This window comes from Pleurodeles waltl, chromosome 4_2, assembly GCF_031143425.1.
Source record: "Pleurodeles waltl isolate 20211129_DDA chromosome 4_2, aPleWal1.hap1.20221129, whole genome shotgun sequence".
Taxonomy (NCBI): domain Eukaryota; kingdom Metazoa; phylum Chordata; class Amphibia; order Caudata; family Salamandridae; genus Pleurodeles; species Pleurodeles waltl.
This window is the reverse complement of record NC_090443.1, coordinates 17,019,636-17,033,314: the sequence shown is the minus strand read 5'-3', so window position 1 is coordinate 17,033,314 and position 13,679 is coordinate 17,019,636. Positions and strand designations below refer to the sequence as shown.

The following is a 13,679-nucleotide window of genomic DNA, read 5'->3' as shown; positions in this document are numbered from 1 at the left end:
ATTATTGAAGAGTGCATGAATGAGAGCTACTGTTTCATTTTCTGTAAATGTATCTGACCGTTAGAGTAAACCTTTGCATATTAGGTTAAGGCTGTGGTAAAATCAAAGAATTTTCATCTTTACACCATTTTGAAGATCTGTCCCTTTTTGGAACATGAGCAAAGGAAACTCCTGGCAAAGGCTGTTGTTTTATCCCGAATACCATACAGAATGGTTGCCTACCTAAACATTTCAAGTAGGTTCAAATAGTCAATAAAACACATAAAATAATCACATAAAATAAGAATACCAATATAAAAATTGCAAATAGCAGTACAGTAAGGTGCCTACATATATAAAACATTGAAAGAGCTGCTCTAGAGGCATAACAAAACACCAAATCAATTATAAATTGCGTTCATCAAGGCTTTCAGGAATGTACACACTTTTGGGACAATGACTATCATCATATTAGAATGACTGGGAAGGTGCAAGTAGCAGTTACATGTAAAACATAATTCAGCCCTTTTTCCTAAGTAACCATACAGCATGGAGATACCGACTAACTCCAAAGACAGTAACTTGTCCTAAATATGTGCATAACATCCTATAGGCCTCCAATAATCTCTCACTCCTATGTTATTACTTAGGCATTTAAGTCAAGTTTCCACACTTTTTAGTACTTAGGGCAAAAAAATAAGATATATTCAATGTCCTCATTAGTGTAGTTGCAAAACTGGCATTCTACCGTCATTAGTGGATGGGATATCCATTTACACACGAATTTGTTAACTACTAAGGTTCCCATTCTAAATTTAACGAAAAGTATACAGGCTATGGGGGGTTGAATTTAATCTAAGTAAGATTCTTTCACCGGGGATGGCTTGTGGGCTAAAGCGTCCTCCACCCTACTCCCTGACTTGGCCTTGCAATGATATTCAATGACGTTCCTCTCCCAGAATACTGTTTTAACTCTATGCAATAATCTCCCAGACCTAGGTCGGTAAGATGATGCTTTACAAACTTAAACCTGGGAATTAGGTGTACTTTACTCAAACTCAAAATTTCTTTCACAACCAATATATAGTGGTGTAGCTCGTTAGTAGGCCACAACCTGACCCAATATAAAAGGGGTCTTAGCATTGCCAGATCACCCACCTTTTTAAGCCCTATATCACAGAATAGTTTTGTAATAGGGATGCTTTGTGGCAAAGAAAAGAGAGATCGTATACAATTATTTTCTTTAGTGGTCAAGCCTCTGACTTTGGAAGCCCCCCAAACTTCTGCCCTGTAGAGAGCAGCAGCCTGGGCCTTTCCCTATGTATGTCCACTGCAGGGGAGATAGATTTTAGAGGGGGTTGCCTTGACTCTCTTACTAATTGCAGAGGCAGAATGTACCAACACCAGTTCAGTTTTTTCAGTATTGGAGTTCCAGGTTCTACATTTATCGATTCTAATCCCTAAATAGTCAAATCTATCTACTAGCTGTAAGGGTTCACTGTTCATGATAAAATTCACTGTACGAGCTATGTGTGGATTAAGAATCATGATTTTAGTTTTAGAGCTGTTGCCCTCTAGACTACGTATATCACAGAACTCAGCAAATTTGTTTAGGAGGTTTAAAAATCCACTTGGCTTTTGTGACAAGAGAGTGTCGTCGGCGAAGAGCAAGGTGTGAATGAAGGAGACAGATAGCCTTGTTAATCATGAATCTACTCACTCAGCGTTTTAATAACGTCCTTTATATATAAGAAGAGTGTTGGCATGAGGACGCACCCTTGCCGCACTCATTGCTGCACTCCTTGCTGCACCAGGATACGTTCTGTCAAATTTCCACTCATCCCCATCTTGAGTCAATCAGGAACTTGAGCAGTAGTATTATTGTGAAGTTTTTTGAGAACATCCAACAAATTGGGTTCAATGCTCATTTTGGCTAGAGCTGCCAGGAACTATATCAAAGGCCGACCTTAAGGAAATATTTCAAGTAAATTATTGTAAAACTTACAGACATTCCAATACAGACTCACCTGGCTTATTTTGTGTCAGAGAAAATGATCAGACAGCATAAAAATGCCAGCAGTTATGCTGCCTGTCATTATCTCATCAGATTAATTTCATATGTATATGCCCAATGCAGGAACGTATTAAGGTTCCAGAACTCAACCACTTTGCACACATTACTACATTTCAGGAACATGCAAGACTCTATTGCTCCAGCAATAATCAGACTTTTGTTCCCTGTCTTTTTAAAACCATACTGAAATAATTTTTCACTTTTAAAACATAGGGAGATTTTGATATTCCCTGGGAATATATAGGATGGCGGATATTTGTACTTCATTTACTTTAATTGAGTTTTAGGTTTTTATTAGCTGAACGTGTTTAAAATATTTGTGAAATATTTGCTTTTTTTCTATTGTTTTTCTATTTGCATCATATATATTTTATTGTTGGCAAGTTTTGTCTTGGTATTGATGTAAGTGTTTTGAAGCAATGTTTTGAGACAATTTCACAAGCAAACATCATGGACTTCATTGCCCCACTAGTCCTCAATCCAGCGCAATCATCCTCCTAAGACCTTCAGTTTCCATCTAGAAGACCGGATCGACCCCAACTGAGCCGCTCTCCCAGGCAGCCTCCTAGGACTAGACCAGCACATCACAGATGCCGCCCACGCTTCCGGGCACATCCTGGAACCCATCTTCACATCCTTCAACAACATCATGATCAACACACCCAGGTCTGTCACCTGGACCGACCACGCCATAGTCAGTTTCATAATTAACATCCACCAACACAGAAGAACCCCCACAGCATACCCACATCTACAAAGCACTCCACAAAACAGACCCACCTACCAGAACAGTGGCATTAATTGCCACCAACCTTCCAGACACCTCAGCTCTACTGCATCAAACTCACACTAGCACATACCCCAAGCAATCACAAAAGTAAATCAAGGGGTCACACCTACTCATGCATAGCTTCTAAAGCCTGAAATGAGATACCTCAACACATCGAACCCCTTCCTCCTCCTTTCTTGAATACCACAAGAAGCTGAAGACCTGGCTCTTCGAGTGGGCCTCAAATACCTAACACATGCTCCTGGATACCCTCGCAGGTGATTAGTGGGCTATAAAGATCAGATAACATAACAAGCAGACCGCAATTTGCATTGTTGAATTGTTTGAATAACAAAAAAAATAAAGTAAGAAGCCAAACTCTCTGTCACAGCTGTTTTCTTTAACTTTAGACTAACCTTTCCATGTCTTTTATAGTCTGGGATTTTGGAAGATTGTTGCAAAGTATGAGAATGCACCTCAGGAGACCTATAGCACAGAGTTTGAAGTTAAAGAATACGGTAAATAAATTTTGTTTATTTCTGCTGTAAATGTGAAAGACTAGTAACCATCAGCTTTAGGGTGTTTATAGCATTAGTTGTTGCACGCTGTCCAGATATACAGTATGTCATTCAAATCACAGAACTCCACATATCAATTTTTCAGTTGCTGTTTTTACTGGGTTAACCAAACTGCCCCAAATATTTGCTGAAAGGCATCTTTACCACATTGTCACAATACCATAAATAATGTTGCTAAATTACTTGCATTGATTTAGGTACAAATTGGACACACGCTGTCTGACTATCTGTTTTTCTGTTTATTGTGTTTCTCTTGATACATGGTTGCTTACATAATGACCACTCTGGCAATGCATGTATTTAAATATACTTGGATATGTCCTAATACCTTGATGAAAATCTACTTACTGTGATACCGTGGAGACACATGCTCACAAGCTGGTTTATGTTATCAATTTGTAATGGATCATGAGAAAATTGAGGGTGGGGAACTAAGCATGTACGGTAATATGAAGGTGCTGTTATACAAGTAACTGTAACTCGTACCCTAAGGTAACTATAACTTGCGCCTTTGCCATGCACAGCTAATTATTCCACATATTATGCCATTGATGAGATCTTGTATGGCATCTTTGATATCACTGCAACATTTGCAATAACATTATTGATAAGAAAACTGTGCATGTCAAGGGTGCGAGTTATAGTTACCTTAGGGCGCGAGTTATAGTTACTTGAAAGAACTCTAACTACAGCTGCTGAATTTCTATGGTTTTGTACGAGTAAATTCAGAACCTAACTATAACATCCTTGTAACCTGTGTTTTTTTCAGTGAATGTCAATGTTTTTTTTTTAACGTAAAGTAATTTTAAATACTATATGTAATTCCAATCCCCAGTACGCACAGCCAAAAGCCATGCGTGGCAAGGGTTAGTCCAAGGCCTTGCCTTGCAGCCAGGCCTTACAGCCAAGCCCTTATCACTAACCATCCCCACGCCAAGCATAGCTTTTGGCTGTGCGCAGCGCAGATTGGCCACAGCACCTGTATCTGTCAGTGGATGTGTGAGTGGATGCGTGAGTGCCTGAGTGGGTCTGAAAGTGGGTGTGAGTCCATGAGTGGGTCTGAATGGGTTCATGAGTGTCTGAGTGGGTGTGTGAGTGTGCATCTGAGCCTCTGAGTGCATGTATGAGTGAAAGAATTAGTGTATGAATGAGTCTGTGTTTTTTCTTTCAATTTTTTTGAATAATTCACAGAAATTCAGGAAAATTCACGAATTTTCACGAATATCGTGCACCATGATGTAAAATTATATTGAACCTATAATTTGCCCCTAAATCACACCTATATCACACCCTTGCGGTCAGAGTACCTTCACCCTGACCACTTATGCCACTTTCAATTTGAAGTTTCAGCCCCAGGGACCATATCCCATGAAATAAAATGGCAGTTGCATGTTTCTAGTCAGGTAGCGGTCAGCCAATGGCAACTCTTCTTTTTGCACGCGTATTTGTGAAATTTTTTTAATTTCTCAAAATATTCAATGCCAGAGATATACACATTTATTTGCCCTTAAATATCTCCTAAACTGCTGAACAGATTTACCAAAAATAACAAAAAGCCCAATCTGCGTACCAGTAGCTAGCTTTCTGCCTGTAGCAAGCTTTCTGTCAGTGTTTCAGACTGTAGACGTGTTGACAGGTCCTATGGAAAACGCGAGGTTTTTGAGGCCCCTTTTTCTCAGCCCACTCTTGACATCTCACCCCAAAACTTCCTGAGAGTCAGCGGGTAACTTTTTGTTGGAAAATTTTGTCAAGATTCGTTAAACGGTGCCAACGATATAGGCAAGTCAAAAAAGTGTTTTTTCTATGGAATCATAGGCCTAACTTTAACTACCTACTGGCGACATGAAATTGTCCTACCTCTGGAAAGACTGCTCAAGCACGTCTCCTTCTTCCTTCCTCTTAACATCGTCATTTTCAGATGTCCACTTACATCAAGTTTGCTGGTAGGAAGAGAGGTAAAGACGGAGGTTGAGTTTGGTACAGCTGCAGCATCTGCTTTTTTGTGTGACAGAATGGAGGCATGGGTTGAACATAGAGGTATCAGTGGAAACTGGGTAAGTTGCCCCTCATCATAGCCTGTATACCCTTAGCATGATCTGTGAAAGTTGGGATATTTATAATGCAGAGAGTTCACCAAAGCATGATGGTGCTACAATTTCTAGAACGTGCTGCATACATGTTCACTGAACAGGGTTTTGAAATATATATACTTCAGATGTTTCCTAAAAAAGAGAGGTTTGTTTGGCGTGAATATAAAACAGTGAGGAATACCAGTTCTTTGTGGCTGCCCTGTAGTTGCAATGCGAGAGCCAGGAACACAAACTGAAAGAAACTTCGCTGAATACAGGACTCTATTATATGCATGCAAGAAAGTATTCTTAGATTCCTGGTACACTGAATTATGAACTACAATCATAGATTTGAAAATAAGTGGGAATAAATTAGAAGCTTGGAGGACAGTATCCTGTCCGTCAGGGTGGCTGAGGCCATTACATCTGCCACCGTGAAAGACTATTGCCTGCCGAACTTAGAGATCACCACTGGTCTAGCGTTGACTTCAGTACCTTTGTCACAGATCAATATTATTGTTCCATAAATCCAATATATGACTTTGAGCAAAAGCCGAACTAACTTTGCAAAGGACAGAATTTAATGTCGGCTTGTTGTACAAATTATGTTCTAGTATTTAAAGTTTTTTGCAGTTATTAGAGAGTTTGCAGTTGCCCAGATACAGATGTTTTTTGTAAATTTATCAGTCATGCATGAATCAAGGATTATAAAATAAAAAAATAAAACATCTAAAGTTGATCGGGGAAAAATCTATTTACTGATTTGCAACGGAGCTGAGATAGGTACAGGGCACCTTATGCCGGCCTGCAGTGAGACGGCATGGCAGGCGGCAGTTTGTTCCAGGATGTGGACAGGCGGGGACAGGCTTACCTTTGGCACGCCTTCTGCGCGGTCATACACCAGCCTGATTAAATACCTACTACTGGCTCATCTCATGAATACCGGAATGCAATCCTTAGAGTTTTGGAACTAAACCCCATAAAGATGGCCATAATAGCCGACACAAAAGAAAGCACTGATTTTGAGATGCCTAGCGAGCCAAAGCTAAGAGCAAAAACAAACTTGCTTCCGACATGGAAGAGGTGTTGATGTTAGTTTTAAAGTACAGAGTATCATTCTAAAAATTCAGAATTATCAATGTCCAATTGGTGCCGGATAAAATAAAGACTACTTTATTAAAATATTGTTTAAAAATCAGATTGTAATAGCAGCACAAACATAAAGTGGTTTACAAATAGTAAATCTCTGCAGATAGTTGTCAGCACTGAGGTAGCAGTAGCGAGATTCTCCAGAGTGCGATCACACAGCAGCTTTAAATATCTACTGTTGGCACTTAAGGACTGGTGCACAAATCTTCGAGAATGTTAGGTAACCCCCCAAAAAGGGGGCCTCCGCTGCGGAAATTAGGAAAGGACTGCTCTGGAGTGGCCTAGGGAGCCCAAACTAAGGGGAACACAAATGTGTCTCCTACACAACACAACAGCGATGCAGCCCTGCGAAGTGCTGCGCATCTCGTGTTAGATTAACCCGCATTATTATTTCTGCATCCCCACAAGGACTGACTATTATCACACAAATGCGTGGCGCTCAGAAAGTCTGTCATAATTAAATACGTCAAATAAATAAAGAAGGTAGTGTAGAAGTCTCTGCTGTTTACATTACATGTGACAGATAGGGTATTGAGAAATAACTAGATACAATAAAGTCAACCTCTACCTTCAGTGACCTTCACTGTTACCATGGAAAGTGAATTAGTGGCTCGCACTCCTTTGAACAGTGGATTAATTGGGTTTGAGTACACAGCACAGATCACTAACTTGTAGTCTGAAAAAGGCCGCAGGTGCACATCGCACGTAACTATTCCTTGGCAAATAGCCTTACAAAACTATTGACCTCACTGTATATCAAGAATCACCTACTGTTTTGCCTACCCTCCACCCCTAAATGTCCCTGCACAATACCCCCAACTTGACTAGCCAACACTATATGTATAGCCTACAGCCTGAACTAACCTCACGTCCTCAAACTGTACACCTTTAACTTTCTGCCTTCTGCAATTATAAACTGACTCCCACTCACACTGCTTCACCCATCCCAATAACAGTAAAACAGATTTAAACCGTGAAAACCTGTCGGCCACCCAGAAAAGCTCCCCTACCCAAGTTTTTCTGCCCCCCCACTCTCTTAATCACCCTCCCCGATTGCTTACTGAACTCTATGTAACTCAGTGCCTAAAGTCTCTGACAAAGCCACACAGACGTTTCTACTATCTCCATGTATGGCAAATTTTTAACCTTACACTTCTTGCTTTCCTTTTTTCTTCGTCCTTCTCATCCTTCTCATCCTTGTCCTTAGATTGCCCTGCCTCTTTCTGCTCTGGTTTGTCACTGTCTTTCACCCCATTGTCCTCCACCACCTTACTTTTATCTGTCAGCACCTTCTATCCCTCCCCAGCCAGCTTTTCTTCAACCTTCCCTTGCACCGTTTGAATTTCCTTGTCCGTGACACGTGCATTTTGGTAACCTCATCATTGCCTCCTGAAGTGTGCCATTCACGTCTCTCCCACTCCCATCGACACTAGAATGGTTTGTTCGTTCCACAGCACCTGCCAGCCTGGCTTTAAGGTCAGTGCCTGTACCAAAGCTTGCTGCCCTGCAAGGCTCCTGTTATCTGTGGCTTTCCCAAGAGTTCTCTCAACCATCTTCGCACAAACTGCATCCTTCAACACACAAGCAGAAGCTGGAATACCTCGCTCTTGCCCTCTCTTCCCATGCCCTGCCACTGACTCTTATATATATATACTTTATTCGACCATGGGTCATAAAAGTTACACATTAAATTATACAAAGAAGGTGCATTTGTTCCATTATACTTTCACACTGGCATAAAATAGAGTTTAGAATAAAAATAGCTTCTATAGGCCATGGCCTACTATAGTCCACCATTGTTCCCGATACATAACTTAACATTTAGATGCCAAGGTTTCTGAACATCTGCTTCATAGTGTTAAAAATAATACAAATATTTAAGGCTCTTAAAACAATATGAGATGGTTTCAGATTCAAGTTTCCCAGGTGGTACCATCACCAAGATAAGTGCAAGCTATCAGGCCCATGATTTAAGCTTTAGAGTGCTGAGTTGATGTTACATAATAGTACAGTTTCTTGGTAGTTTAAGTGGCATACTTTAGTAAGGGCGCCTGCAACCGGCACAATCGTATAGGCAAATTTAGGCACTGTCAAGTCATTAAAAACACAAGCACAATGTAATAAAAGCTTATATAGTAACTTAAAATGGTTATCAGATTCATGTTAAAATGGCACTAATGCCAGACAAGTGCATAAAAATAGCTCTTTGCGGCTAACACTAGTGATACAGTAGCAGAACCACAAAATGATTACCCACGTATTATCTAAGAAAAATCTGTTCCAAAGCCCTGTCTAAACCACATGGTCAATAATTCATCATCATCATCATCATCATCAACTTTGTTCGATCCATGGCCATAAAAGCACATAAAACAAGATAATAAATAATTCTTAAGGAATAAATAAGTACACATCTTTAACTTGGTGTAAAAACATTAGGACAATAACTTGAATTGCACATGTGGCTCTAAAACTTATCTATAAAGGGATGGGACTTTGAATTACTTTTTGGAGACGGCATCGTATGCGCCAAGCTGTTGCTAGATACTTGCTTACTGAGAGAATTACATCGGTTGAATTATGGCTTTTTAGAACCCGTAGAACCAAAGAGCAGTTCTTGAATCCCATGTCCCTGCAAATATTGCGAATCCATTTTAAACGTGGAATCGCATAGGCTGGGCAGAAGAACATGAAATGCTCAATGGTTTCGAAAGTACTGCCACAGGCAGGGCATATATCGGGAAGATTAGTCGGCCCCCACCTATGAATCAGTGACAACAAGGGCAAAGAGCCAAAGCGAAACCTTGCATATAAGCTCTTGCCCTGCGAATCCGGTATCACATCCAAATAGGATTCAAACTTTGGGGACCATTTAATATCAATGAAGGAATTAGTTAAGCGACCATGGGATTTGTGAGTTATGTAGTTATCCTTAACATAAGACCAATAGGTTAACTTTAAAACGTTTTTGTGCCGTCTCTCTAATTTATGGGGATTATCCCAGTAATCGCCCAGACCCAATAGCCGGAGCCAATGGGCCACATGGCGAACCCAGGGAAGAGTATTAGCGTTTTGGCATTTCAATAGATCGAGTAGTGCGGTCTTGTATATATCTAGTTCGGGGGTTGTCCACAACCTAATCCAATAGAGGAGAGGTCTTAGAGTAGCTAGATCTGCTACTCGGCTTAACCCCAGATCTAGAAATAATGGGAGCAAGGGTGTGGTACGTGGACATGCAATTAAGGCCCTTGCAAAATTGTTTTCCCCCACACTGATCTTGTTACAGTTAGCGTAACCCCATACCTCCGCTCCGTACAGGGCTGCACTTTGAGCCTTAGCTGTATAAATTTTTATTGCTGGGGAAACTACTTTTGTAGAGGTGCTTTGATAAAAACGCAATATAGATGAGGCTCTGTGTTGTAGGAGCCCTGCACTTTTTGTAATCTGCTCTTCCCATAATAGTTTGTTAGTTAACCTAACTCCCAGGTAATCTATAGAGCTTACTTCCTTCAACAGTACTCCCTCAATATGGATGGAACATTTTTTCCTAGGTCCCTTAGATAACACCATCAGTTTAGTTTTGTTAATATTAACCTCCAACCCATGATCACTACAAAATTGGCTAAACCGGTCAACAAGGGTTTGCAACCCCATTGGTGTCTTAGAGATGAGAAGTGAGTCATCGGCGAAAAGCAAGATGGGAATTTTTTGTGTATTCAGGGAAGGGGCATCATTCTGGCCTATGGACACAGTCTTTACTACTTCATTAATAAATACGGTAAACAGTAGGGGGGCTAGCACACAACCTTGGCGAACTCCTCGTCTAATTGGGATCCGCTCTGTCAGTTCGCCTTGTTCACCCCACCTCACTTGGGCATAGGTGTTCTCATGTAGTCGTTTTAACAGGAGTAAAAGATCCTCTGGGACTCCCAATCTACCCAGCACTTCCCACAGCTTGGCTCTTGGGACCAGGTCAAAAGCCGATCGCAGGTCTATAAATACCACATACAGGCATTGCTTGGCCACAAGAACGTATTTCCAATGCAATATGGCTAATCGAAAGACCTGGTCTATCGTGCTAGTTTTTGCACGAAACCCTGCCTGTAAATGAGAGAGGATTTGGTGCTTCTCGACCCAGTTGATTAGCCTCTGCAAAATTTGTTTAGCAAATATTTTTTGTAGGTTGTCTATGAGGCTAATTGGCCTGTAGTTAGCTGGAAGATTAGCATTTCCTTTTTTATAAATGGGTATGATCTCTGCCCCCTTCCATGTATCTGGAATTAGCCCCCCTGCAGCTATGCTATTTGAGATGGCATTAATATACCAGGACCAAATGGATGGTTCCGATCTATAAAGATCTCCAGGGAGCTTGTCTGGTCCAGGTGCTTTGCCAGGTTTTAGGCTAATTATAGCCTCAAGGGTCTCTTCTATTTTAAAGATAAGGCAACCCTCGGGGACACACTGAGCCACCACTTGGAGGGCCATGCTGGAGTTTGATTCCAACAATTTAGTTGGAGAGTGGACCACATTAGTGTCCATTGGGCCTTCTGGTAGGGCATAAAGAGTAGTAAAATGCTCTACCCAGCTTTCTGGTTGAATATGGTTGCTGGGACAGCTCCTGCCTCCATTTTCTCTTTTGGACAGAAGTTCCCAGAAACGCTTGTTATTCTTCTCTCTGGAAGCATCTAATAGTTCCTGCCACAGGGAATCCTCCCACCGCTTTTTAGCGTTAGACAAGGTTACTTTGTATAGAGACCTGGCTTGTTTAATTTCCCCCTGGGAGCCAGACATTACTGCTACTCTTAACCCGGACTTGTCCTTTGAACACCTCTCATCAAACCATCCCTTGCGTGCCCCTGTCCCTTCATGTGGCTTAGACCGCTTTGTTTTATAAAAGAACCCCCGTAGCTGGGTAGTCATGCTGTCATGTATTTTGAGAATCGGAATATTCCCTACAGCCTGATCTTCATACTCAGCCAAACTATTTAAGAAAATCTGATATATTGCTCTGATGTGGTGGGGGTTGGACATCACTTTTGGCCAAGTAATCTTGGTAAATTTGTTGTTCCAGCAAGGTGGCGGAATTATTGTAGCATAGTTGTTGAGTGTTCTCCTGAACATTTCTCCAGAAAGGGTAAGGAGCAAGGGGAAATGGTCACTATCACATCTCACTTCTACTTTCATGTCTACCAAATGGGGCCACAGCCTAACATCAACCAGGAAATAATCGATAGTGCTTATCGACATGCCCCTTTTAAAAGTAGGTGCACTATTCATATCAGATGGAGTTCTACCATTACAGGCCCTAAGGCCATGGTTTAAACATAATGTGGCTAATTGCATGGCCACCCGAGATTTTTTACAAGGCCGGGTAATATATAATTGTGGGATCCCCCACTGCTCATCTTCTTCATCTGTTAAACCACTTATGAGAATAGAAGGCTCGAAGGTACAATTAAAATCTCCAGCTATGATTAGGATAGTTGAGGGGTCGAGGCTTCCTACAAATTCAGACAGAATAGCCAGGGTACGGGACTCGGAGCCATTTGGGACCGATCGTATATAAACATTAACAATAACAATTGATAATCTTCTGTTGAACGTAATACACATGGCTTTTAGATCTACAGAATCAATTTCAAAAAGCTTATGGTCGCACTGCAAGTTCTTGTTAACAAGTAATAGGAGCCCACCTTTTGCCCGACCCCTCCCCTTCTCTGAAGGTATAGCAGGTGCACTAAATGAGAGAAATCCATCAATATTAGTAGCATCCTCCGCCCAGGTTTCCTGAAACAAACCTATGTCTATTTTTTTAATAAAAGAGGCCCATTCATCATCATCTAATTTCTTTGCCAGGCCGGCAATGTTCCATGACATGAGTTCTAATGTACATTTGTCTTGATTTATCACCACGCTTGAGCATCCAGCCTCTACCGCGCTCGGGTCATTACTACAAATGTTTGATGATGGTGTTTTATCATCCCCCATCAAATGTGGGGCCTTGGGGCGGGCTATCACATTAGTTACTAGGTCAGTAGACAGTCATACAGGGTTAGGCAGCGGCCTGGGATTAGCTTCCTTCCGTGCAGCACCTCCACGGGAATTATTTAAACCATCGAAACTTGCCGGTCCCATGGCTGGTCCAGAATTATGTGGGTGTAACATGAATCTTATTCCCCCCCTGGTTGTTGCGTTATCCAAGTGGGTACGACAATCAAAGTCCATTAGTTGTGACACCATATGCTTGTCTTCAAGAAAAATAGTTATTGTGTCAAAATTGGTCCCTGTGATGCTGCATCTCTTGGCCGATATTATGTCAGAGCGAATAACAGAGAGACAACTTCGTCGGGAGCGTATCCAGTGTATGACTTTGTTGATCAGGGAAGCTTGGTTCTCAGCTAACCCTGGCGGTAGTTTTGGTACATTGGTCAAATAGATTTTATTAGTTCCCTGACTTGTAAGCAGGTCCTGGTCTTTATTAACTACACTCTTGATATTATAGCGAGAGAGAGTGATGTTATTATAGGGGATCTTGTGTGTCTTGCTAGGGGTTTGTGTAAAACTGGAATATTGGACAGTTTCCGGAGGGTCGAATCTGCTGGTCCTTCCTCTAGCTCTATCACTAGTTAAATTACTTGACCAATTACCTTGATGGTCTCTGTGTCTAGGTACGTTTGTAGACCTCCTTCTGGGCCTTGTAATGTCGATATTAGGATCACAATGGTAATCTTCCCTCTCTTGGAGAACTGACCCCCCTCTAGTGGGGAGACAGGAATTGTCCCTTAACTCCGTCCCCTTTATTGGGGCAGACAATGGGAAAGTTTCTTCCCCCCTGGCCTCCCCACAGACTTTACAAATCCCTCCACAAGCACGATTGCTCTTCATAAGATCTATTAGTACTAGAACCAATCCCTTAACTTGATCGACTCTCTGAAGAACTGTAGCCAGGTTGTCTCTACTAGCTGCTGGTTCTTTGCCTTCAGACTCAAACTGGGGGAACAAAGAGAAAACACTAGGATTGGGTGTTCCAACTGCTGGCTTGCACTTGGACATACTCGTGG

At 41.5% G+C, this 13,679-nt stretch overlaps 1 protein-coding gene across 1 annotated transcript in view; it reads left to right on the top strand.

Annotated features, from left to right (window-relative positions):
- The window catches only part of LOC138293808 (venom factor-like), a 473,276-nt gene that overhangs the window by 81,472 nt on the left and 378,125 nt on the right, over positions 1–13,679 (top strand). The window contains exon 6 of the mRNA XM_069233135.1: positions 3,258–3,340. Coding sequence (XP_069089236.1) covers positions 3,258–3,340 — 83 coding nt within the window. The remainder of the gene's footprint in view (positions 1–3,257; positions 3,341–13,679) is intronic.